At 42.3% G+C, this 27608-nt stretch overlaps 1 protein-coding gene and 1 pseudogene across 1 annotated transcript; one reads left to right on the forward strand and one right to left on the reverse strand.

Moving 5' to 3' along the window:
• The first annotated feature begins 257 nt into the window (after positions 1-257).
• Positions 258-9067, forward strand: LOC137276972 (uncharacterized; annotated as a pseudogene).
• A 2322-nt stretch (positions 9068-11389) lies between these two features.
• On the reverse strand, positions 11390-21885 carry LOC137276973 (cytochrome P450 1A1-like). Its single transcript, XM_067808624.1, has 6 exons — positions 20684-21885; positions 17069-17281; positions 15420-15555; positions 14062-14324; positions 12984-13111; positions 11390-12616 (listed from the first exon to the last, which is right to left on the reverse strand). The coding sequence occupies exons 1-6, from the start codon at positions 21227-21229 to the stop codon at positions 12394-12396; spliced, it is 1509 nt and encodes a 502-aa protein (XP_067664725.1). The 5' UTR covers positions 21230-21885; the 3' UTR covers positions 11390-12393.
• Between the last annotated feature and the right edge of the window lie 5723 nt (positions 21886-27608).

The raw sequence follows: 27608 nt of genomic DNA on the forward strand, positions 1-27608 counted from the left end.
CAAGTAAAGAAATAGAAACACCTTACGTGTTGTGCGAGTCATCCGGTTCATGAATTAAGCAGTGGAGATGTTTAACGATGGGTTTTCCCCAAAGGATATCCTGCGCAGTACTAGACAATGTAGCTCCACTACACAGTCTGATTGTTAAAAAGTATTCACTTCTGTTTATACAGCGTTCACACGAGGACTCGTCCAGCAGGTCTCTGTCTGCCTTATAATCACCTGATTGCCCGTAACACGTGTTGAAACATCGCGCATTCTACATGATCCAGAAACACAGCCTTAATTCTGCTGCCACATCACAACCGACGCCTTCCAGCTAAGCAGATACAGCTATCAAGGTAGATAGAACACTAACATCAGTTGTAAAGTATACTATACAAAGGACTTTAAGGATAACCCGATTATTTCACATTACCGTTGTTAGTAGGATGTTGGGAGGATGACCTTCTTCTGAGCAGTATAGATGAGACATGTTTTCTCGACCTAGTTGCTCTATTCGTATTCAACGAACGCACCCAAATTTCATTTAAATATGAAATGTTCGTGTAAAATAGCGATGTCGATCTGAAACAGCTGTGTTGGTAAAGGGCACAGTTTGGAACAGTAAGCCATCTTTAACCTTGGTTTTAGGGGGTGAATAGACATAAGATACTGAAGTGTATCATGTTCAATTATTGGTCGGTGACGTTTTATTATTTGGTGTGATGTAGTGAAAGTGGTTTTACGCTACTTTTAGTTACATTTCATTAGTATCATGTAGCTGGTCATCAGATGTACTCAACATGAGTTTCAGTCATTAGGAATTGAACCAGGTCTTTATATGTGAAGAGAAGAATGCTTAAACCATTAAGCCAAGTTACTGGTTCAGATGCACCTAGTCCTTTGGAAACTTGAGTAAATAAACAAGGAGGCGTTCTCCATTCATGATGAGGTAAACTTCATATTTCAGAATTCAATGAATTCCTGGAGTGAATTATTGTATCACAATTTAGTTTGTTGATGGCAAACAATTTAAAGCGAAAAGCGACCATGTATAACAGGTGTTATTTGACCTAGAATTGAGTTGAACCGCGACAGTCATCACATGACGGATGTTGATCCGATGATGTTCAGCTCGGCATGATGTGTGTGCGTGTGTGTGTGTGTGTGTGCGTGCGTGCGTGCGTGCGTGCGTGCGTGTGGTGTGTGGGGTAGTGTGTGAGTGGGTGAGGTTGGGGTGAGGTGATAGCCGTTCTAAATTTATTTATATCGTGTGCGTGTTAAATTCATTTATGTATGCTATGTTTATTACAGTGTGATATCTTCTCTGCATATACCATTTACGATGGGCTTGACCACACCCTTTATCCTTCTTATGTTACAAGGTAAGAACTTTGGTTATTGATAATTTCAAAAAAGCTACCACTTTTTACTGGACAGGTGCTTTTCAGTTCCATGTAATAATTACAAACGTCACTGACATTTGGTATCAATGTTTATTTGTCCACCAACACATCACAATAACTCACACTTCCTAACACCCACTCAGGCACACATCCCATCTCAGCTCACACATCCCATCTCCGCTGACACATCACACTACCACTCAAACACTCACTTACACATCCCAACATTCGTACACACATCCCAACACTCACGGACACACTCACACATTCCATCTCCACTCACACATCACAACAGTTGCACACATATCCCGTCTTCGCACACACATCACAACACCTACACAGCTCATCTCCGCTCACACGCACACATATTACAACAACTCACACTTCCTAACACCCACTCAGGCACACATCCCATTTCTGCTCACACATCCCATCTCCGCTGACACATCCAATCACCACACACACATCACAGCACTCACTTACACATCGTATCTCCACTCACACAGCCTAACATTCGTACACACATCCCAACACTCACAGACTCACTCACACATCCAATCTCTGCTCACACATTACAACACTCGCACACATATACCATCTTCTCAAACACATCTTAACACTCGCTCACACATCCCAACATGTACGCATCCCATCTTCGCTCACATATCTCAATACTCGAACACACAGCAACGTTCACGAACACATCCCAAACCTCGAACACACAGCAACGCTCACGAACACATCCCAAACCTCGAACACACAGCAACGCTCATGAACACATCCCAAACCTCGAACACACAGCAACGTTCACGAACACATCCCAAACCTCGAACACACAGCAACGCTCACGAACACATCCCAAACCTCGAACACACAGCAACGCTCACGAACACATCCCAAACCTCGAACACACAGCAACGTTCACGAACACATCCCAAACCTCGAACACACAGCAACGCTCACGAACACATCCCAAACCTCGCACACACACGACGCTCCCTTCAAACCTGCACGCTTACACGTTCGGCACGCACGCACGCCTCACTCATTCAGATACCATGGCCGGTCCATTTTACTGCCTGTATGGTTCAGTTTAATATTACAGAATCCCCAGCTTTAGCTCTTGAAATGTGTAAACAACGTGTGACTGACAACGGTAACCTGACATAGTTTCTTTGTAGGTGCCATGCATTGCCTTGAGCTGAAGTATCTTCTGACCCTCCCCATGAGTGTTGAACACGAATTCGAAGTCAAATACACAGCTTCAAAAGCTGTTGCTGCTGTGCTCCAGAAGCCTGGATTAAACGCCACCCTCTACCCCTACAGACAAGGAGTGTTCAGAGTACCTGGAAATGAATCTTATCTGGACGGTGGCAAAGAAAATAAAGCCCTCATTTTGAGTCTCACCACGCATGATGATGTCATAATTGGTTCTTTCGAAGCCACAGTCATGTGTTCAGCCCACTGGGCAGAGCACTATGCGTACCTTGCCTTGCCAATCTCAGCCCTATGAACTCACTACATTATCTCAACATACAAACCCGGAGATGTAGGACGTGCCCAGATGGTCGTTATCGCATCTGATGACGACACCGACGTGACCATCACACTGCAGTCGTCCAAACCTGTCACGGTTCTGGGTAACACTTACACCAAAGGGCAGATAATCCAGCTGACCTTAAACCAGTATCAGTCACTGTCGTTTGAGGCCACGTCCGACATTACCGGGACCGTTGTTCGCAGCACCAAGGTTGTGGCAGTGTTTGCTGGTAACTTTAGAAACCGCTTCCCTTTTAACGCAGTGTTCAATAATACCAGAGATCCATCCTTTGAGCAGTATCCTCCGGTGACCTTGTTAGGTCAGGTGTATGTGGTCCCTCGAATACCCAATTGTCTTTACCAAGAAGCCAAGTTCATCGCTGCATATGAAGGGACAGTGCTTCGTGTATCTGGAACGGCTGCCAACATTACCCTCAGAGAAGCAGACCAGACCTCTTTGGGAGTTGAAAAGGGTCTCTATCTGATGGCCAGTAAGCCTATCCTTGTCACGACAATGTGTCGATGGAAAACGGGTCTTAATCCAACGTCTTTGACACTTGTACCACCCGTTGAGCGATACAAAAAGGTTTACCCTGTTCCAAGTCCACACACAGGTGATGCAACATTTCACCTTACGACTATTGCCTGTTATTCTGGCAAAACTGGATTAACTATAGACAAGAATCTTCTTACGGAAAAAAAGTACCTTAAGTGGGAAAGAGTTGAAAACTTTGTCGTTACTACAATGACTGTACCTAATGGCGAATACCTCGTTGAAGCGGATTCCCCCTTTGCGTTGATTGGCCTGGTGCATGAAGCAAGCGTTTCCTCCTCTACAAGTCAGCTATGTTTGGGATTCAACTTGGAACAAACAATGGACAATTTCTGTTCCGTGTCTCTCCCACCACCACGAAAGACCGTTACAGGTGAGTGAGTGAGTGAGTTTAGTTTTACGCCGTTATAGCAATATTCCAGCAATATCACTCCTATGGGCCAGCAGAACTTGGCTCCACACATTGTACCCATGTTTCCAATTGAACCCGGATCTTCGACGTGACGATCGAACGCTTAACCACTAGGCTACCACTCTGACCTATCACTATATGTCATCAAACTGGGCTGTGCGTGTGTTAGTGGTAAGCGTTTAATTTTAGGTCGACTAATTTCAGTAAGGAAGGCTTCTAATTTATGTTCTTGCGCTGAAGGTTGTTGGAAGTATTGATTAAACAGGCAGTAAAACTACCGTTGTGTCGAAGAGCAGAAACTGCCTTCGAGTTTTCCAATGTTCGACACAACCGCTGACTTGCTGATTTAAAGAAATAATATACAGGGACAACATTTTCCATTGATACGTAGAGGATACTAAACGACGTTCCATTTAATGCCATTTTTAATGATTTGTTATCAAACGAGAGAAGCGAGTATCAGTATAACCTGATGCGTCTAAGCACTTGTGTATTGCAACACAACGTTCCGTCTAACTCTTGCAAAAACGTCATACAGTGTGCTCTGTCATACAACGAGTACTGACAAAACGTAGGCCTGGAAATCATGGAACTCTCCATTCGCTTCCCACAGAGGTTACTTGTCATATCTTCCTACGAACCTCTGTTCTAATACGGTCATATTTCGCGGTTCTCATAAAATCCCCTTGTGGCAATAAATGGCACCAGATTTACCTCTCTTTTTTCTGTCCAATCAGAGCATGTGTTACATCGACTTTGATTCAACTTGACAAATGCAAGCAATGTGGAGAAACAAAAATGACATGACTGAGTTCTGTCTAGAAGAAACATTTGAGTATCGTGCTCGGGAAGAGGTTCTAGTTTTCACGATGCATCCGGAAATGACCGAGATCTATCGAACGATGACTTTTGAAACAAGGTCGCTGATTGCACTACCAAATCTGATTGCCTCCACTCACGAGTCTTGAACACTCGCACCACGAAAGGATCGTATTAGAACAGAGGTTACGTAGGAAGATGTGACAAGTAACCACTGTGGGAAGAGAATGGGAACTCTCAAAACGAGAAAACTTTTGGGGTCTGATACGGAATTGATATAATAACATGCATTACAAAACTACACTGAATAAGCGCAAAAACAGGTGTAACAAGTGTGACAGATGTATTATGCATCATTTTACGACCTCATCTAACTGGGGCAGTCTGTGATTCCACAATAGAAATACGGTGTTTATAAGTATGAAATTAAAATTTATTTGTAAATACCATTCCTTATGGAACAATTAATTGGAATTCAATATAACCAGATTTGTTTGTGATGCCTATTTGCACTTTCACACGAGAAAATTCGGATCGACTGAAAAGTAGGTCATTGTCTGAATGAGTTAATGAGACTCATGTTTTGGTATGACCCGTTCCATGAATAGCAATATCTTTTTATAACTTATCATGGCATTTCAGAGCTTATTCCTGCTCCTTCATTGAAGAATAAAGAACAAGTGCATTGTATCCAACAAACAGACATCTAAGAACAAAACTTGGAGTTATGTAAGCTATATGTTGATATATATGTGTTACAGAACAAACCAGTTTTGCACACATGCCACCGACGGACACACCAGTGCCAGATGAAGCGCAAACAAGTTCTTCACACATGTCTCCGACATTCAGGCCAGAACCAGACACGTCTATGCCAACATATGCTGTTGTCCTCGTTGTTGTCGCTGTTGTTGCTGTTGTTGCCGTTGTCGTATTGGCTGCCATTATAATCAGTAAGTAACTGCACCAGTAATTTAAGGAGCTACAACAAAATTTTTGTTTTGTATGTAACCAAGTGGACATTCTTCATTAATCTTGAAACAATCCCACGAGTTCAGTCTTTTCAATTTACAAACACGAATTGATAAATAATGAAGTTCTGACCGAAGTATTTGACCGAAGTAACCGGAGGTGTTGAATATCATGGACAATAATACGCGGTGGATTCCCAACATATTTTATTTCAAAGGTTCCTAAAGCTGAGAAAGATCTGCCTTGGCGTACAAACAGATATATACAATGTGTCAAAGAAAAGTCCCACTTCAAAGGATGTTTAGTGAAGTCAAATTCCCAGGAGAATGGATCGAAGAGGTTTTTACATTTCATACACCTGTGTACTAAGTAGTGTACATGGGTTAGACTCACTCTCAGTTATCCTTTGTTGAAAGAAATTGGTCTATTTTGTCAAAGAGACGTGTCTTCCATGCTGCGACGGTCATGATTTCATTCACTGTACTGCACAAATCCAGACACAAATATTTTTAAACCACCATCATGTGGACAATCTATGGCGGTGTTAATCAGTCAATCAAGGAACTTGCATGCGTTATTCATCTGTGTATGACATCCTTGTATTTTAAATGATTATTTTCAAACCAGCATCGCGTAGATAAACTATTGCCAAATGTGGCGTATATCAGGAAACAAACAGCCCGGTACGTAGTGGAGAGTGTTGTAGTGGAGGGTGTTGTAGTGGTGAGTGTTGTAGTGGAGTGTTTTGTTGTGGAGAGTGTTGTAGTGGTGAGTGATGTAGTGGAGAGTGCTGTAGTGGAGAGTGTTGTAGTGGAGAGTGTTGCAGTGGTGAGGTTGTAGTGGAGAGTGTTGTAGTGGTGAGTGTTGTAGTGAAGAGTGTTGTAGTGGAGAGTGTTGTAGTGGAGAGTGTTGTAGTGGTGAGTGTTGTAGTGAAGAGTGTTGTAGTGGAGAGTGATGTAGTGGAGAGTGTTGTAGTGGAGAGTGTGGTAGTGGAGAGTGTTGTAGTGGAGAGTTTGGTAGTGGAGGGTGTTCTAGTGGAGAGTGTTGTAGTGACGAGTGTGGTAGTGGAGAGTGTTGTAGTGGAGATTGTTATAACATGCATGCTTTACGACAAATTTACGTGCTTTTCAGTACAGAGATGCACACGACCACCTCCAGATCCAAGCCATTTGATAGATTCAACCTACGCATCCATGAATGATATTTCTCGTACGTATATTCGCCTTGTAACTCTCTCTCTCTCTCTCTCTCTCTCTCTCTCACTCGTCTCACTTAGTCTCTGTCTCAGTCTCTTTCTCTCTGTCTCTCATGCTCTCTCACTTAGGTTCTCTCTCAGTCTCACTCTGTCTCAGTCTCCCTCATATGTTTCTTTCAGTCTGTCTCTCAGTCTCTCTCTTCGTCGATCTATCGATCTCTCACTTACTCTCTCAGTCTTCCTCTCGTGTCCCTCATAGTTTCTCTCAGTCCCTCTCTCAGCCCCTCTCTCGGTCTGTCTCTAACTCTCTGCTGTTCGCTCGCGATTGCTCATTAGATCGTATGCACACAGCTAATTAAATCTTTAGTACTATTTTCACATCTAAGATTATATATTCAGGGTTTGAGGACCATCGTAACGCTGCACCAACTGACTCAACAATGACCTCAGGATCATCAGGATCATACTCGCCCCCCTACATCGAAATAGTTCATTTACCGACAGGTTGGTGATGATTATATTTACTGTTTACTCATTGGAGAGTAGACATTAAGGATCTGAAATGGACCAGATATCGAATTATTGTTTGTTTGGATTTTTTTGTTTGTTAGTTTGTTCTTGAATTTGTTTGTTAGTTTGTTCTTGATTTTGTTTGGTTGGTTGGTTGGTTGTTTTGGGGGGTTGTTTATGTTTGTTTTGTTTTGTTTTTGTTTTGTTTGTTTTTTGGGTTTTTTTTTTCTTAGATCGGTGCTTCTATGTGTTTTTCAGTGCTTAACCCTCGTGAACACTTCTTTCCAGGTGCAGTTTTCGCCACAGGTGGAAATTCATCACCCTGAGAACAAGAGTCGAAACCATCACCATTTCTTCAAGAAAAACGCGTACTCCGTGTGTATGTGTGTCTGTCTCTTTGTGTGTGTGTCTGTGTGTGCGTCTGTGTGTCTGTGTCTGTGTCTGTGTGTCTGTCTGTCTGTCTCTGTGTGTGTGTCTGTGTGTGTGTGTGTAAATACAAATGCAGTCACTGGCAGCATGAGCATCGATCTACGCACCTGGGGTGGCATGACTTGTCAACCAAGTCAGCGAGGTCTGACCACCCGATGTAACGATGTAAGGACAAGCATAGGTTGCTTTAGACTCTGATCTGCACGGATTGTTTGGCATATAGGTCTCTCATCAATTATCTTATTGTAATCGATTATTCTCAAACCGCCAGCATATAGACAAACGCTTGACAAGTACATCGTTGATCAAGAAACAAACCAAAGAGTACACGTGCTTAATAAGTGATAACAAGCATGCTTTTTTCAATTATTTTATTTTATCAGTTCCTTCTGGCTCTGATGTGCACGGATAATGTTTCATAGCAGTTTGGAATATAATGGATTTAGATTTTAGTTGACATACTGTCATGTCCATAATGTAAAATGCTACTATTACTAAACACCCGTGTGGCCCATTAGTAAACATTCCACCATTACTAAACACCCGTGTGGCACATTAATAAACATTCCCCCATTACTAAACACCCGTGTGGCACATTAGTAAACATTCCACCATTACTAAACACCCGTGTGGCCCATTAGTAAACATTCCACCATTACTAAACACCCGTGTGGCACATTAAAAAACATTCCACCATTACTAAACACCCGTGTGGCACATTAATAAACATTCCACCATTACTAAACACCCGTGTGGCCCATTAGTAAACATTCCACCATTATTAAATACCTGTGTGGCACATTAATAAACATTCCACCATTACTAAACACAACTTGTGGCACATTAATAAACATTCCACCATTATTACATACCTGTGCGGCACATTAATAAACATTCCACCATTACTAAACACCTGTGTTTCACATTGATAAGCATTCCCCCATTACTAAACACCCGTGTGGCACATTAATAAACATTCCACCATTACTAAACACCCGTGTGGCACATTAATAAACATTCCACCATTACTAAACACCCGTGTGGCACATTAATAAACATTCCACCATTACTAAACACCTGTGTGGCACATTAATAAACATATTTTTAAAGGTTTTAGGTCGTGAACAAGATACGTTTTGTAGGAAGTGGATGTCATATCATGATTTTAACTGACTTTCCGGATTCTTTCTTCTTGATCTCTTATGAAAAACTAATACATGTATAGGCTGAATGAACTTGAACTTAAACAAACTTACTGTAATTATTTGAATCTTGTAAGTGTGACTGGTGAGTGAATACATTGTGGTGTCTTGTGTCGTTGTTTTGAGTTTTGTTTTATTGCAAAGGACCCCTGAGTCCTATGACTCTGTTACCTTTTACTGTAAAAGGGGAAACAGGAAAAGAAAACTTGTCAATTATAAGAAAAATACATAAGTCGCTGAAAAATAAATGAATTATTGCTGAAGGTGGCGTAAAACTAAACTCACATACTCACCCAGACATCACTGGGATATTGCAACGAGCGGCAAGAAAACATATTCAATCAGTCATGAAATTCAGTATCTATAATATTAATGGTTATTGTGCATGCAGCTTTGACCTGCGTCAGAAATACATATTAAATCACCAGGATGTGATTTTTCCTTGATGGAATGTTCTTTATTTGTCTGTTTTGTCAGGTTATGAAACAGGAGTGCCAGATTTTGTTGTTAACTATGCATCCAAGCCGCGCCTAGCGGGAAGAGGATATGACCGACAATGTTCTATTTGTAATTGACTGGGTCTTACTATAGAAACAGATGCAGAATGAACACCGGGTTTTCCTTCTGAGCGTTTAGAATTGACCAAGTGTGACCGTTAACAAAATTAAACGCACCCATCTCTACAATGGTGCGATTTTGTTTCGTTTGTGCTGCCTATTTGTGCTGCTAGTTTGATCACATACACATCAAGGTAAGAACGGGTCCTCAGCAACCCGTGCTTGTCGTAAGAGGCGACAAACGGGGATTTCGGGGTAGTTTTAGTATAATCCCTTTTGATGTTGTGACAATGTGAATTTAAGGGATTAACACACTGAATGATGTAAAAATCGGGAATGTGAGCCGAAATGAGATTTGAGTGGTCAGGCTCGCTGACTTTGTTCTCTCTCTCTCTCTCTCTCTCTCTCTCTCTCTCTCTCTCTCTCTCTCTCTCTCTCTCTCTCTCTCTCTCTCTCTCTCTCTCTCTCTCTCTCTCTCTCTCTCTCTCTCTCTCTCTCTCTCTCTCTCTCTCTCTCTCTCTCTCACTGTGAAAGCGCCCATAAAATCTAGAAACGTTCACCATCTTGATTGGTGTTGAAGAACAATTTAAGTCCGAATCCTCAATGGGTTCTGGAACCCGAAACTTCGTCAGTGCCAGAATTTGTACTTTACTAAGAACGTTTAACTGCACATGGAACTCATGCCACTTCCTAAGACATTCATAACTTCGAAAATGGGAGTCCACGAAGTAGGGTAGCCGAGTGGGCAAATCGCTTGCTCGTTACACCTAAGCCCCGAGTTCGATTTTCAACATGGGCATAATGCGTGAAGTCAATTTCTGGTGTGTCCCACTGTGATATTGCTGGAATATCGGCAAACGCAACGGAAAACTATACTCACGCACTCGCCCAATCGATGCCTGAAGGTTTACACTTGTCAGGCCTAGGGGTATAGACACAAAGTACGCGGCGAAGGCTACCATTTCTCAGACTTTCAGTTTCGTCGCAGATTCAGGAACGGGCTAGATCGCTGATTTGGTGCCCCAGTCTAACAGCGTTCTGTTCTGTTCTGTTCGGATGAGGGCGGATGGGTAACTTAGTGGTTAAAGTGTTCGCTCGTCACGCTGAACACCCGGGTTCGATTCCCCACATACGTACATATTGCTGAAACCTCGAAAAACTTAATTCACTCACTAACTCACATTATTTCGTCGGGGCTTCGCGGTAGCTTACCGTCCCCCAGTAGTTTTGACAAAACTGAAATAGACCTGTACTGATTCTGTATTTGCTTTTAGTATTTCATAAAAGTATTCTTATCACAACGTTACCATTGAAGATATGGATTAGAACTGATCTTCAGTAACCCATGCTCGCCGTAGGAGGCGCCGTATGTAATCGGGTGGACAGGCTCGCTGGCCTGGTTGCTTCGATCGATGCTCATGCTGTTGATCACTGGATTGTCCGGCCCAGGCTTGGTTATTTACAGACCGCCGTCCTGTGGAAGGGATATTACTAAATAATGCCACGTCCTTAGCGTTTCAGAGCTGCGTTCCTCGAAGCGATTGTACCACAACGTCAATCTCAAATCCATACTGAACAGCAAAAGAAACGCAAGTTTGAAAAAAATGGATACGTTTCTTTTGTTTTTCAGTATATGTTAACGTATTGGACTGACTACGACAGTCTTAGCCCTACCATCGCTTTCGGGAACGGGTCCCGGGATCACTGATGTTATTCAGAACGCGCTTTGTTTTTAGGTGTCTGTGCTGTTGAAACCCTCCTAAGATATATCTGAAGAAAACTGTCATGGACATAACGACCCAAAGCACAAAAAGCAAGTTTGAAAATATTTATTGATATTATACAATTTTCATATTAACTAATGCATTGTTTGTGCCTCAAATTGTCGATACATACATGTATGTTACACTGCTGCCCTGTAGAAACGGAGCAACCCATGCAAATCAGTGGAGTGAGTGAGCTGCTGTCTTCAATATTACCGTTATTATGATACGGACGCCTCCCTCTAACGTTGGAGGTAATCCGAAAGAGGCCAAGCCAGGCCAAACTGGTTTCTGCAGTATGCTGCGCTACGCTTAGACACGCATAACCGACAGATCGGGGTATTGTGTCGACATATCCAGCCATCATGCATGAATCGTTTATAGAAACCATAACCAGCGATCACTGCATGGCTAAGGGACAATGCTACCTGTAAATTAACAGTGATATATATACAGACATACGCATACAACTACTAATAATATGTTTACATGTGAGAACTGTAAACAGTCAACGGAGAACGTAACCGTTGTTCTGTCCTCCCGTTTTGTCAATGTATAATATGATTTTACTTGTCGTGCTTGACAGCTCAATCCTGCATATACAAATATGACATGATGCCATTACTAAGGTATTCGTGGATCCCTTTCCAACATCCGCGCCGATGCCCCTTGATTCCCCGAACAATGTAACCTGGACCAGGATCTCCTTATGAAGTCACAAAGGTAACCTTATTGCAAAGAATGGGAGTTCAGGTTGATTAAGTAAAGGTTGCTGCGTGAAAGGAGCCCCTGATCATTCTAGATTTGGGTTGGATTCCTATATTTAATGTAATCTCTTTTTTTCTGGGAACCATCCACAATGTGTGTATGAACACCTCAACGGTATCAACTAGTCTCTTTTCACAGCCAATTGCAACAGGACAACGTTCAATTCATGAAGCCCAAGAACATGTCTCAAGTGTCTCATATGTTCTGAGCACATATGTCTTTATGTTGCAGTTTCCTTCAAAATATAGTTTCCAATGTATTTTTTTCAAATCCGCGGAACGTTGATTTAGTCACATGACGTATTTCTCTTCACAACCTTGCAGACGATTTCCGGTAGATGTAAGATGACGCCTGGCCGCCATGTTCGTGGATCGGCGGAAGCACCACGTTCTCCCTCTAGTGGTAGGAATTTGAAGTTTTGCACTAAGGTTGCCACATACATGAATAAACGGCTTTTTGCGAAGCTCTCGCCTGGACACTGTCTCTTGCCAATACCGAAAGGGATGGATCTGTAAGGATAATATTTAAAGGTTATTATATAACGTTATATATAATTTAAAAACATGGTGTTTCTGTTTTTGCTTTATCAAGCTTAAAATAATACCAAAGACATCTGCACACCAACTTTCTTCATCACCCGACAAACACATAAGGCCGAAATATAGTGAGGTAGTTAAATACACATGTATTACCAACCAGTCAAAACTGCCTGGTTCAAGAACGAGGGAAACTTCGGGAGCATTCTGACCAATGAACGCCGAGTCAGACATCTGGAACCTGAGAGGTAGCCACTGGCTGAATTTGATTTATAGAATAGTTGCACGCCCTCCTCCGTTTCTTTGATGACCCAAATAGAAACAATTAATTAGGTCTTACTTTCTCCTCAAGGGGTGATCTTTAGGCAGTAGCCGACCAGCAGAGTCCAGAAACCTTTCCGGACGGAACACCCAGGGGTCCTCGTACACCCGGTGGTCATGGTGGATGTTCCACAAGTTTGCCACCAGCTGCAACACAGAAGAGGACGATAGCGGAAAGGACGTCAGGAATATACCAACATTAATATTAGCTTCATGGGCAAGATCGCCGCGAATAGCTGCAACATTACTGATGCGGCGTTTAGCAATATTCACTCACTCACTTCATGGGCAAGAACATGCACAGCAGTATCAGCTGTATGGTCAACAATGTCATGAGCATGATAGACAGCTTCAGGGTCATGACAATTAGCGTCAGCTTTAGAATAACAACGTCAGCTTTAGAATGACAACGTCAGCTTTAGAATAACAACGTCAGCTTCAGACATCAACGACTGCGAGTAAGTGGGAACGGCTTTACGCCGCTTTTAGCAATATTCCAGCAATATCAGGGCGGAAATTGGATTCACACATTGTATCCACGTACACCTGGAGAGTCGAACCCGGGTCTTCAGCGTGACGGGCGGACGCTCTAACCATTAGGCTAGCAAAGCGCCCCTATGAACGTCAAGCATATATGGAATACAGTGAAGAGACCACATTACGAGGTCAAACAGACCCTCACTATAAAGCTTACTGTAAATCTCGTCGTGATAGAATTGTCCAAATGAATCGATTTGCTTAATCGGACAAGGGCCATTTCTAGATTTTTGAAGCGGTATTATGTATTCACTTCACTAATTTTATCTTTAAAATGCACCCAGTGAGTGAGTTTAGTTTTACGCCGCAATCAGCAATATTCCAGCTATATGGCGGCGGTCTGTAAATAATCGAGTCTGGACCAGACAATCCAGTGACCAACAACATCGATCTGCGCAACTGGGAACCGATGACAAGTGTCAACCAAATCAGCGAGCCTGACCACCCGATCCCGTTAGAGTCCTCTTACGAAAAGCATGGGTTGCTGAAGGCCTATTCTACCCCAGGACCTTCACGGATCTAAAATACACCCATTGTATCAAATTTGGCATTCAACATACCAGGGTTCCCTTGGATATTGTGTACCCTCTTGTCTCTATGTCACCGCGGCTAAGATGGGGAATACTGAAAGGAGTGTGGCTGGTGTATCGCAAGGCCTCCACAATGACGGCTTCGAGGTATGGAAGCTGCGGACGGTCTTCTAGAGTTACCTCCCTTGAACCGATATGCGTCTGAAGCTCATTGTACATTTTCTGTTGTACGTCCTGGTTGTTGATGAGACAGAGCATTGTACCCAGCAGTGCCCCACGTGTTGTCACGTAACCTAGAAACAGGAATATCAGATAGGTAAAAGTCTCAAACACAAATATATCCAGTACAGCTATTGACACTTTGATCTGAGGTTTCAACATGAACACGAAGAATCCGGTAGCCTATTGGTTAAGGAGGTCGTTCGTCCCTGGTTCGACTACCCACATGGGCACAATGTGTGAGACCCATTTCTGGTGTCCCAGGCCGTGATGTTGCTGGAATATCGCTGAAAGTGACATAAAATCTAACCCACTCACTCACCATCGGAGCTTGGTCATGCTATCATCCATACTGTCGTCAGTTTCTAACACGGCACCATGAGAATGCCCCTCTGTTGACCTATTCATGAATTAACACATAATGTTATAGCTTTATAATTCTATGTTTATGAGTCAGAGTTTCATTCACGGACGCTAGGACAGGTCCAACCCAAAATTGTCATTTTGTCGAACAAATGGTGACATTATTATTACTGAAAAGGGTACATCTACAGTAATGGAACATCGAAAACCCGGATCCTTGAGTTGACAAAATAATGTGCCTATCTGACCAAATAATGTGTCTATCTGACAAAATAAAACATCCAGACCTGTCTTTAGGACTTATTTTAAAAGCGCTGCAACAAAACAAGGTCACAAATTTGACGTTTACAACCAATTCTATTCATAAATTAAATAATGTCATTCTAACCCACCAAAAATGTACAATAGAATGAAAAGTCTACCCCCAACGCAATCAAGTTAGGGAAATTAGTGATAAAAAAATGCTTATTCATTTGGCTAATCATCTACCACCAGACAACTTTATGGAACCCTGTAACAGCTGAAACATCCAGACACACTTGATTGTTGTCATGCGACATTGTCTCAATCTACGTCTGTTCCAACATAAACTTCAAAAACTATACGACGTGATCCATTATGTCGTAACAGTGACACATATCTAACCACGACAACGTATCCTAATTTGACATGTTTGTATAACAACTTGAACCAGCTCAACCGTACTACTGGTTGCAAATCAACGCAGTCACACACCACGAACACATAAATTGCTTGGCGAAAAAAAATGTTTTTATTTTTAATGGCTAGTTACTGCCCTTCCTTACCTGCATTGAGAAAATCCAGTATGAAACATTTGATTTGACTGTCCGTGATCTCAGCCTTTTTGCCCCCTGCCCCACGAGCTTGTTCGGTGAGAATGTTGTGTATGAAACCTTGTCCCAGTTCGGCATTGAACTCATTCTGTCAGTGAGAGCAAACAGCAATTTAATAAGTGAGTTTAATTTTACGCCTCTTTTAGCAATATTCCAGCAGTGTCACGGAGATTCCAGAAATAGGCTTCACACATTCTACCCATGTCAACGTTTTAACCACTTGGGTATAACGCGCTGCATTTCGCTTATATCATGAAGTATCCCCTTTATAATCGAGGTAAGTCCAAGGTAATGTACATTTTTTGTGAATGTATGGATGCGACAAACCGGGATTTGAACCGAGAATCGCAGGATTCTGTCACGACTAAGGGAGACAACTCTGTATGGCACCTTAGACAGTGTAGTATCGCTCTCTCAAAAGATGTAAAGATGTACACGCCCTTCACCTCGGGCTTTTGCTCCTTCAGACGAAATTTGACAAACGTAGGAGGGAAATTCAATATGTGTGATTATCTTCTGGAATTCCTCATACTGGTACTTCTGGTACTAAATTCAGCGTCTCTTTCAGTCTCTCTCTCTCTCTCTCTCATAACCCTCTCTCAGCCTCGCTCGATGTCAGTCTCTCTCTTAGTACCTCTCTCTCATGTCTCAGTTTCTCTCTCAATCTCCCCTCTCTTTCTCAGTCTCTGTCTCACAGTCTCTCTCAGTCCCTCTCTGTCACTCCCAGTCTTTGTCTTTCTCTCAGTCTCTTTTTCTCTCTGTCTGTCTCTTTCTCTCAATCACCCTCAGTTCCTCTGTCCTGTCTCTGTCTGTCCTGTCTTTCTCGATGTCTTTTTCAGCACCTCTCTCAACCCTCTTTCTCTCTCTCTCTCTCTCTCTTTCTCTCTCTCTTTCACACACACACACACACACACACACACACACACACACACACACACACACACACACACACACACACGTAAGTCCCAAAACATTCAATGTAAATTTAAGTCTACCATGTTTTTAATCGTAGTGTTCGTGTTATTTTAAATTTGGCTAGCATTCCGTACACTCTCCAGCGGCTGAAGAGATGATGTAAATCGAACTAGGGTCCGTGCAGGTAGCAAAGGTACTCTAAGTCACCATGGTCCCTAGTATGGTGATATACCTTCAGTCGTTGGCGATCTATAGCCCGTGTTTTAGATTGTATTGTCTGCTTTAATTACTAGAATGTTTTACTTTTCTATGCTAGCTTTATACCCATATCTGTGATACCCTAGCATTTTCACAGTCCATCGTGACAGGTTTCATTCTTCAAAATGTTTTCATTTTTCTCATATAAATTGTTTTCGTCACGATATGGCTGACATATTGCCGATGTGACTTTAAATTTTATTTTAACTCACTCACTCACTTTCTCTGTCTCACTTAGGCTCTCTCTCTCTCTCTCTCTCTCTCTCTCTCTCTCTCTCTCTCTCTCTCTCTCTCTCCCTCTCATGTCTGTCTCTTTGTCTCAGTATCTCTCTGGCAGCCTGTCTCTGAGTACCTCTCTCTCTCTCTTTTCACTCTCTCTCTCTCTCTCTCTCTCTCGTGAAAATGAAACGTGTATTTGAGGGCTTTACCTTGGATTGATCGAAGAAGTGGTGCAATAGCCGTGTCTTGGATTCGTGTACGTCGTCGCAGATGACTTTGTAGTAGCCAGGTATAAGACGGAGGAACGGGAACATCGTCAACGTGGCATCTAGTTCGTAACGCAGAAGTTTGTTCATGGCGTTGTTGAAATCCAACATGGCCGACAGTGAAAGGGACTCGCGTTCAGCCCGTCGTCCTATCAGCTGAAATCAGTAAAGAAATATTCTTTTTGTAGTGAGTATGGGATCACACCGTTTCAAGGAATATTCCAGCAACACTGCGACACAAAACATGGGCTTCTCTCAGACGACCCAGTGATCAACAGCATGAGCATCGATGTACCCATCGATGTACGATGACATCTTTAACCAAGTCAACGAGCCTTGACTACCCTATCCCGTTAGTCGTCTTTTACAAGCAGGGGTTGCTGTAGACCAATTGTAGCCCGGATCTCAACGCGTCTAACTCATTATGCCTATGATATGAATCGACCCCGGGTCTTTGTCGTGACGAGCGAACGCTTTAACCACTCGGCTACCCCCATCGCCCCTATTCCTTCTGTAACTGCCTTCATCTGATGCCTTTTTATTCCCCGCTGTGTCGTTGTCGCCTATACACAACCAAAAAACGCTGTCCAGGGCGAAATCCTTATAGCAAAACATAATTCAGGTATCAGCTAGGTCTGTGTTAATGTACATAAGTGCTTGTGAACAAATATCGTTTAAACCTTTGCTAAATTTGTTAGATTCCTTACAGAACATGGATCATCATGGGATCAAATGCAAAAATACTTGTCATGAAATCCTCAAATTAGCAGCACTAAGGGACATAACTCTGCGGAACTAATTCCAACTCGGACCCGCGAAGCGTTATGACTTATCTATCATCTTCATTCCTGCAGTAACATAACCCACGTGTGCGGCTCTGTCCGTCTTCAAGTTCGTCTATCTAACAGACGGCGCGTTTAGTCAACAAACCGACAGGTTTATTTAGACTAACTCGCGCTAGTTAGTACCGCTAGTTATAGACTACTGAGCCATTAGAAAGCCAGACTATGTGTCTCAATATATATAATTTGGATAGTAACAAATACACACTTGTCATTTGAAAAGAGCCCTATTGAGATGGCAGATTCAGGCCCCGATGTAATCTACACTTGCTTTATTTAGAACTTTAACATTGCAGGGACGTAGGGTCGGGTTAGAGATTAGAAAATTGGCTGTGGTGTGGCCAAGTGGTTAAAGTGTTCGCTCGTCACGCCAAAGACCCGAACTGGGGTACCATGTGTGAAGCCCATTTCTAGTGTCCCTTGCCGTGGTGTTGCTGGAATATTGCTCAAATCCAGCCCCACTCACCCCTCTATAAAAGGTTCACTAGATCTCATGATTCCCTTACTCACACACGCTTTTTACTTTTTCACACACGCTTCCATTCAACACGTCCTCATCATGACCGATCTCACCTTACGTATTCTGATCACACATAATCTCACCATGCATGCCCCTGTCGCATATAATTTCATTCAATCTGACCACGTACGCCCCGTCACATGTAATCTCATAATTTCAATTTCACCACGCACGCCCCGTCATATGTAATCTCATCATTTCAATATCACCACGTACGCCCCGTCACATGTAATCTCATCATTTCAATCTCACCACGTACGCCCCGTCACATGTAATCTCATCATTTCAATCTCACCACGCACGCCTCGTCACATGTAATCTCACCATTTCAGTCTCACCACGTACGCCCCGTCACATGTAATCTCATCATTTCAATCTCACCACGCACGCCCCGTCACATGTAATCTCATCATTTCAATATCACCACGCACGCCCCGTCACATGTAATCTCACCATTTCAATATCACCACGCACGTCCCGTCACATGTAATCTCACCATTTCAATCTCACCACGCACGCCCCGTCATATGTAATCTCACCATTTCAGTGTCACCACGCACGTCCCGTCACATGTAATCTCACCATTTCAATACCACCACGTACGCGCCGTCACACGTAATCTCGTCATTTCAATTTCACCACGCACGCCCCGTCATATGTAATCTCATCATTTCAATACCACCACGCACGCCCCGTCACATGTAATCTCATCATTTCAATATCACCACGCACGTCCCGTCACATGTAATCTCACCATTTCAATCTCACCACGTACGCCCCGTCACACGTAATCTCATCATTTCAATCTCACCACGCACGCCCCGTCACATGTAATCTCATCATTTCAATCTCACCACGCACGTCCCGTCACATGTAATCTCACCATTTCAATCTCACCACGCACGCCCCGTCACACGTAATCTCATCATTTCAATCTCACCACGTACGCCCCGTCACATGTAATCTCATCATTTCAATATCACCACGCACGTCCCGTCACATGTAATCTCACCATTTCAATCTCACCACGCACGTCCCGTCACATGTAATCTGATCATTTCAGTCTCACCACGCACGCCCCGTCATATGTAATCTGATCATTTCAGTCTCACCATGCACGCCCCGACACATGTAATCTCATCGTTTCAATTTGGCCATGCATGTTTGCATCATATATAATCTAAACATAGGTTATCTCATCCTACGCACCCGCATTACACGATCTGACACCATACACATTCCCATCACAATTCAATCCATCCGGCTATATCTGAAATATTATTCGAAGTGGTGCTTAACCCGAATACACGCTTCACAGCGGTACACGATACTCCAACAAACAGGTAATCGAGATTTCATGGGTACGGGACTTCAAGCTGGGTTTCACGCCGCCTTTTAGCGAAATCCGGAATTGGGCGTATTATTACGCCTAGGGACACTAGAAAAAAGGGTTTCACAATTCATAGAATCTGGGTCTTAGGCGTGACGAACGAACGCTTTAACCACATGGCTACCACACCGCCCCGTTATGAATGTGGATAGGGAAGGGAAATCGTCCGCAGCTCTTGCTGACAAAATAACTTTAATTTTGACTAGCTATAGGCTTGACTTCAGGTGAACATTGTGAGCGGAATGTAACATGCTTGTTGTGTTTGATGGGCAGGGTAAGATTACAAGTTGGAAATATGATCAGGGCCCCGTTTCAGAAAGCTATCGTAAGATATCGTAAGCCCTTGTTACAGTATAGGAAATACGACAGTCGTAGCGCTACGTACGACAGCTTTGTGAAGCTGGGTCCAGCTGCTTACTTATCAACATCGAATACAAGTATATGCAGGGTATGAAAGTGGGCCCGTCCGACCGCCCAGATTGAGTAAACGTCTGACGAACGATGGTCTGGTAATATTTTTAGATGTTCACCATATCTTGGCGTCAGGTCTGGTTTAATTCTTTGAACATTTTGAAGTTACGAGCCTTGGCGTTTGGGGCTTGTTTCATACACTGTTAGATATAAGCTATACAGAATGGATGCCTCATGTATAATATACCTGGAACGTAATATTACTAATAATGATAATAAAATAATGATGATGATGATGATATCGGAACAACCAAATCAAAAATGATAATCATAGCATCATCGTTATTCTCACCACCATCATCATCATCATCATCTATAAACAATCCAACACTTACCAAACTATGGAGACAGTTCATCAATGAGGTGGAGAGGACCTTTTCAAGATCCACCTGATCTTGCTGAGCAATTTCATTGACCACATAGTCCATCTCGTTCCTCGCGTGAATCTCGTAAGCTTCGACCCCCTCGCCGTAAAGGTGGAGCGACGCATGAAACAGACGCCGCAGACGGGAGTGTTCTTGTCCCGACTGGAGGAACCCCAAGGAACCATTGTCAAAGACAAACTTGGTCGCGAAAGTACCTTGCCTGTCATTAGTCACCTTCTTGTTACCTTCCGAACTAAACACCTCTTTCACAACGTCAGCTTCGTTGAGAAACACTATGGCTTGACCAGGGAGTTTGAGCGCCAGGACGTCGCCGTATTTCTGAGCCCAGTCCGTGACGGCGACGTGAAGACCTGTCGTCGACGACGTATTCAGGAGACTTTTAAACGCTTCTAATGTCGGAGGCCCTGGCAAGCGACTCTTCTTCTTTTTCATTTTCCATAACGTCTTCATCAGCAGGATGGCAATACACACGAGCACAGACGTGATAATCTCCATTTAATACACAACCTGTAGAGATTTAAAGTCAGAGGAAATATGACGTTGGAGATATATGTCCAAACTTTTCTTACTCAGGAAAGACGTCAATCCCTATTTACCAGCTGTCTATTATGACATACTCAAGGAGCGCGACGTGTTTTCAGAGACGAGTAGCACATGATCTGTCGAAGGGGTTCGGAATGTCTCTTGTTTCAGCATAGAAGCCGATGCATATTTAAGACTACAATAGCCTGCTACTGACGACCACGCTTCGCTAATCTCGCACAGTGTTGTTGGTTTCCGCAGGATTTAAACGGCAACACTCTCAATACCCTTCCCTCCGAAACAGACATCTGTTGAAGCAAAGAGAACAATGTCTTAATCCAGTCAAATCCTGCTTTGTCAAATGTGTGATGTTGAAAGTGACACCATCGAATCGGGATAACTGTTATAATAGTTCGAGACTCACACGACCTATATCTCTGGGTCAGACGGCTTCCAAGGTCAGTATGCTACTACCGCTGAAACTCATTTTATACTCGAATCTGTGACTCACATAATTCACAGTGTACTAGCAAATATGATGGAGATATCCCTTAGTGTTTCACGAGAGGATTTGCGCTTTCGAAGTTTTCACAACTGGTTTGCAAATGGGCTTTTGAGACTCGTTTTAACAGGGCACACTGCGCCGAGTGTTTATATGTTTATGCATATTTTGGAGATGTGGCAAAACCGTGGCTTCTCATTGGTCACGCCCCCTCCATACCTCCAAGTGACGTCACGGATCAACACAACCTGGGTCGTTTTCTGCGTGGCAGGGACTGGGGGAATTGGCGCGACGCCCAGCACGTTTCCCAGTCGCAGAACGGAGAGACATTAACATCACATGAAAGTTCTAGACAGCCTTATCTATGGTTTAACCCAGACTTCATAAATTGTTAGCTCTGAAGGATTCAGTAATTGCACTGATGTATGTTTGGTTGGAGCATTGATAGCAAGAGACACACTAGATTAGTGTCGTTTTTGGTTTTCTCTGTGCGTGCGTGTGTGCTTTTCAATACTTAGTGCTAAATGGGTCATTTAGAGTCATTTCGCATTCAAGATGGAGCACTCTACACTGAAGAATTAAAATATACATTTAACGGACTAGACGTAGATATACTTACATAATGCCATATAGACATAGATACACTTACATAGAATCAAAGAGATATTTCACCGACTAGATATACTTACATAAGGTGATGCAGACACACTTTACTGACTAGATATACTTACATAAGGTGATACAGACACACTGTACTGACTAGATATACTTCCACAAGGTGATATAGACGCACTTTACTGACTAGATATACTTGCATAAGGTGATTAGACACACTTTACTGACTAGATATACTTACATAAGGTCACATAGACAGATTTTATTGACTAGATATATTTGCATAAGGTGATGCAGACACACTGTACTGACTAGATATACTTGCATAAGGTGATATAGACACACTTTACTGACTAGATATACTTACATAAGGTGATTAGACGCACTTTATTGACTAGATATACTTACATAAGGTGATGCAGACACACTGTACTGACTAGATATACTTACATAAGGTGATGCAGACACACTTTACTGACTAGATATACTACATAAGGTGATATAGACACACTTTACTGACTAGATATACTTACATAAGGTGATGCAGACACGCTTTACTGACTAGATATACTTACATAAGGTGATGCAGACACACATTACTGACTAGATATACCACATAAGGTGATATAGACGCACTTTACTGACTAGATATACTTACATAAGGTGATTAGACGCACTTTATTGACTAGATATACTTCCATAAGGTGATGCAGACACGCTTTACTGACTAGATATACTTACATAAGGTGATATAGACACACTTTACTGACTAGATATACTTGCATAAGGTGATGCAGACACACTGTACTGACTAGATATACTTGCATAAGGTGATATAGACACACTTTACTGACTAGATATACTTACATAAGGTGATTAGACGCACTTTATTGACTAGATATACTTCCATAAGGTGATGCAGACACACATTACTGACTAGATATACTTACATAAGGTGATATAGACACACTTTACTGACTAGATATACTACATAAGGTGATATAGACACACTTTACTGACTAGATATACCACATAAGGTGATACAGACACACTTTACTGACTAGATATACTTACATAAGGTGATGCAGACACACTTTACAGACTAGATATACTTACATAAGGTCACACAGACAGATTTTATTGACTAGATATACTTACATAAGGTGATTAGACCGCACTTTATTGACTAGATATACTTACATAAGGTGATGCAGACACGCTTTACTGACTAGATATACTTACATAAGGTGACGCAGACACACTGTACTGACTAGATATACTTGCATAAGGTGATATAGACACACTTTACTGACTAGATATACTTACATAAGGTGATTAGTCACTCAATACACTGCATATGCTCGAACATCATACATTGATTTGCTTGCTCTATTAAACGTTCGGAAAATATGTCAAAAGAAATATTTTCACACACGAGACATTCAGAGACCACGAAGTATAGAGACATTTATTGATGTGCAGAACTGATATATATATATTGACGCAGAAAAGAAAGTACACACCTGGTGTTTGGGGATTATTTTGTCCCATATAATGTTAGATATCGTACCCAACTGCGACGTTAAGGTCCTTGCCCGCAAAAGACAAGGATTCAGTCGATGTTTATAGGTTAATTCTATGCATCGAAATGGTCGAACCCCTAGATGCCAGCATCATCCTGTTCTTACTAACGTGGTTATTCAACGTCGCTGTAACTGTTGACTGGCATCTTAAAATAACTTTAGAACGAAACCGCCTGGGTCTGGGTAACGACTGGCCAGTCAAGCTGACGAGTCTCATTAGTCTGGTGATGGTCTGTTTTTGTGACAGTCAAACGTTCTAGAAACATGGCTGTGCGAAGCCCACATCTGTGACATTCAAATGGCTAACTCGATGTATAGGTTGGTTTGCTGCTTAACGCTGCAATAGTCCAGATATATGGTGGTGTTGTATAAACAATCGAGACAATCCAATGATCAACAGCATGAGCATCGATCTACGCAGTTCGGAATGAGGCTGGAGCATAATTTGCTGAACACCAATTCTAACCCGAGTACTCTCTATACCATGGCCTTTAAACACATTTAAAACACAAGACGTACATAGACCATGGTATTTAGACACTAACCTCACCAACATCACCTACGCTGACAACCCGTCGACCCCTCTACAACTGATACTCCCAACCCCCACAAACCTCATTACACCATTGTTAGTAACGATAAACTAGACACTAATTCGTGATGTAGTTACTGTCAGTTGGTGAAAGACCATTTTCAACGGCGGTAACGAGAGAAACATCCTGCGAGGACACTTTAGAGAAGAATCCGTCATCCTTCTTTCAGAGACACATATACAATGGACATGACGATCGTTCTAGACTCCATTCAAATTAGAATCTGGTTCACGGTCATTGTAAAGGAAATTCAGTGATAATATAAAGAACGCAGAGATAACGTTGACTGTATGCGGGTTTACCTGTACTGTGTCTATTAGGGTATCATCAAGGATATCGCGTAGCTCCATCGTTATTAATGGTCAAATATTATAAATGTTGAAAAATCACAGCACGTCATGTAGATACCAAAGATAAACTATACAAATTTTAAATATTTCAATACGTTCATTCCGTGCATGTTAGATAGGATAAAAACTGCATTTGAAGCATTCTTGCACGCCCACGAAAATAAACCTACGCAAACGCATGTAGATATTTCAGCTGTCAGGCACTTAGAAGAGCAGTCCCTAAATCCAAGCTGACAGCCTAGTTTTAAAGGTCACATTACTTTAATATTTATATTAACAGTAATTTGTTGTGTGACTGTTTCTGCAACGTTCTATTGTGGATGAATGGTTATCATTGTTCAGTGGTATTTCAACGGAAACGAAATCAACAAGTAGAGGAATGATTGTGCTGAGCCTTCATAATGAGATAACTGTGTGCAGTCGAACAGTTATGCTGTTGTGCTAGAAACACGCTTCCTCCGGTTGGCTGTTGTGTTGTGTCCACCGAGAGGAATCTACAAACATACGTTCAAGCTTTATGTCACTAAGCATCTGGGAGCGTTGAAACCAAAAAATAAATGTTTTGTGTTTCCTCAAATAATGTCAGAGTACAATTATAACACACGCATAAACATGATTTATAATCCTACAGAGATGAATTAGATCATTTAAATTGCTGTTATTCTTTAACGGGTGTAGTAAGGCGTGTGATACCACCCAGAAGAATGATAACTGCAGTGTTTTCTGAAAAGTCTTATTTACCATTTTTTCACAATTCCTTTCTCTGTCGCAATAGTTGTTCACAGTTCAGAAGTTGATGTTCTTCTTTGCAATGACGCAATGGAGTTTCAAATGCAGTCCACCTGAGTGTGCTTGGTTTGGTTTTATTTGTTCGCTATCAACGCCTCACTCAGCAATATTCCAGCCAGATGGTCTGTAAACAATCCAATCTGGATCCCAGGATCCAGCATTAGCATCGATCTACGGAGTTGGGATACGATGACATGTGTCTGACTGCAGACTCGGGTTCGAATCTCCACATGGGTACAATGTGCGAAACCCATTACTGGTGTCCACGCCGTGATATTTCTGGAAAAATGTTAAAAACGGCGCAAAACCCTACTCACTCACTGATATGGCTTTGTTTTAGTACCCTTGATGGTCCGGGGCAGAATAGGCCTTCAGCAAGCAATGCTTGCCATAAAAGACGACTGTGCTTGTCGTAAGAGGCGACTAACGGGATCGGATGCTTCTTTTCACTGACTTGGTTGACACCTGTCATCGGTTCCCAATTGCGCAGGTCGATGTTGATGATCACTGGATTGCCTGGTCCAGACTCGATTTTTTACAGACCGTCGCCATATAGCTAAAATATTGCTGATTGCGGAGTAAACTAAACTCACTCACCCACCCACTATGTTGTAGCTCTGTCTTGCGGTGTTTCTTAAACTATTTCGTAGTAACGTCTTCACCTTGTTTGTATGGTCTTGTCAAGTTGTCTTGTCTTGTCTTGTCACTTTTCAAGAGTATCTTTCTTCTGTCTGGTGGTTCAGAAGTTGTGGGGGTTTTTCGTGTCGTATAGCGTGACATGTTTATCTCCGAGAGTGATAATGCATGGCTGGTATACCTCATCATGGGTTCCACATCCTATTTGACAGTTGTTTGAGCAGGAAAGATAAATAATCTATTTATAAAAGCTGTTTCCTTAACACTCCCTACGGGCTTGTCCTGAACACCGAGGCGTAGACTTGCACAATTCTCCAAGGTAATAGTGAATAGTTTGAATGACAATTTCTTAAAAGACAAATAGACGAGCGTCCTGTACTGTTCCCTTATCTAGACTTGCCTCTTTAAGAGGAGCCCTTCATTTTTTTCCCTGAAGCTGTGGAAATCTAGACTTGCCACATTTTCTAGACTTGCGTTGGCTTTCTTGGATATATTTGCTTCAGGGTCTGTACGACAGACCATAGGCTAACGGAGGCAGTGTGGAGGCAGCCCGAGAATAGTTCCGGGAGAAGTGTTATTTTACATAAGTGATACAACGTGATGTACACCGGTGTCAGACGGTGCGCTGTATTGTGTTTGGTGTTTAGCGAGTCCCCAGCAATATTCCAGCTACATGACAAATGTATGTAAACATCAGACAATCCAACTATATGACTAGCATCATGAGCTTAGATCTTCACAGCTGGCATACGATGACATGTATAAACCAATCAGCGAGAGTGACCGCCCAGATCTGTACACTAGAGAGTGAGCAAGTGATTGTACGCTGCTTTTCGTAACATACCTACTATATCACGATAAAGGATACCACAATTAGGTACTTTCCTTGTATTTACTGACTACGAAGTTTCCTAGAATGTGGTATTTACTGACCATGAAGTTTCCTAGAATGTGTTATTTATTGGCCAGGAAGCTAATTTGAATGTGTTATTTACTGGTCATGAAGTTTCCTAGAATGTGTTATTTACTGACCATGAAGCTCCCTTGAATGCAGTTTTTGCAATACTTTAATTTACCAACTGGCCATCAGGGCCTGCTGCCACTTGCAGGCTTTAAAATCTACAAGCCCGAATGTAATCTGCAGGCCCATTAAAAAGAAAATAGACTTCACTGTACAGTTTCACACTGTTTCTACAAGATCAAGTGAAGTCTGTGGCACACCAAATAGTTTTCATTTGTTAGACTGGTGTTGACAATTTTACGCTATTTTGCTGAATACCAGGA

The sequence above is a fragment of the Haliotis asinina genome, chromosome 3, assembly GCF_037392515.1.
Source record: "Haliotis asinina isolate JCU_RB_2024 chromosome 3, JCU_Hal_asi_v2, whole genome shotgun sequence".
In the NCBI taxonomy this organism is placed as follows: domain Eukaryota; kingdom Metazoa; phylum Mollusca; class Gastropoda; order Lepetellida; family Haliotidae; genus Haliotis; species Haliotis asinina.

Coding starts and splice junctions, on each gene's coding strand:
- LOC137276973 (XM_067808624.1), bottom strand. CDS start 21,229: ATGGAGATTATCACGTCTGTGCTCGTGTGTATTGCCATCCTGCTGATG. Junction 15,556..17,068: donor ACTTCTTCGATCAATCCAAG/GTAAAGCCCTCA, acceptor TCTCACTGACAG/AATGAGTTCAATGCCGAACT. Junction 14,325..15,419: donor ACTGGATTTTCTCAATGCAG/GTAAGGAAGGGC, acceptor TCCTGTTTCTAG/GTTACGTGACAACACGTGGG.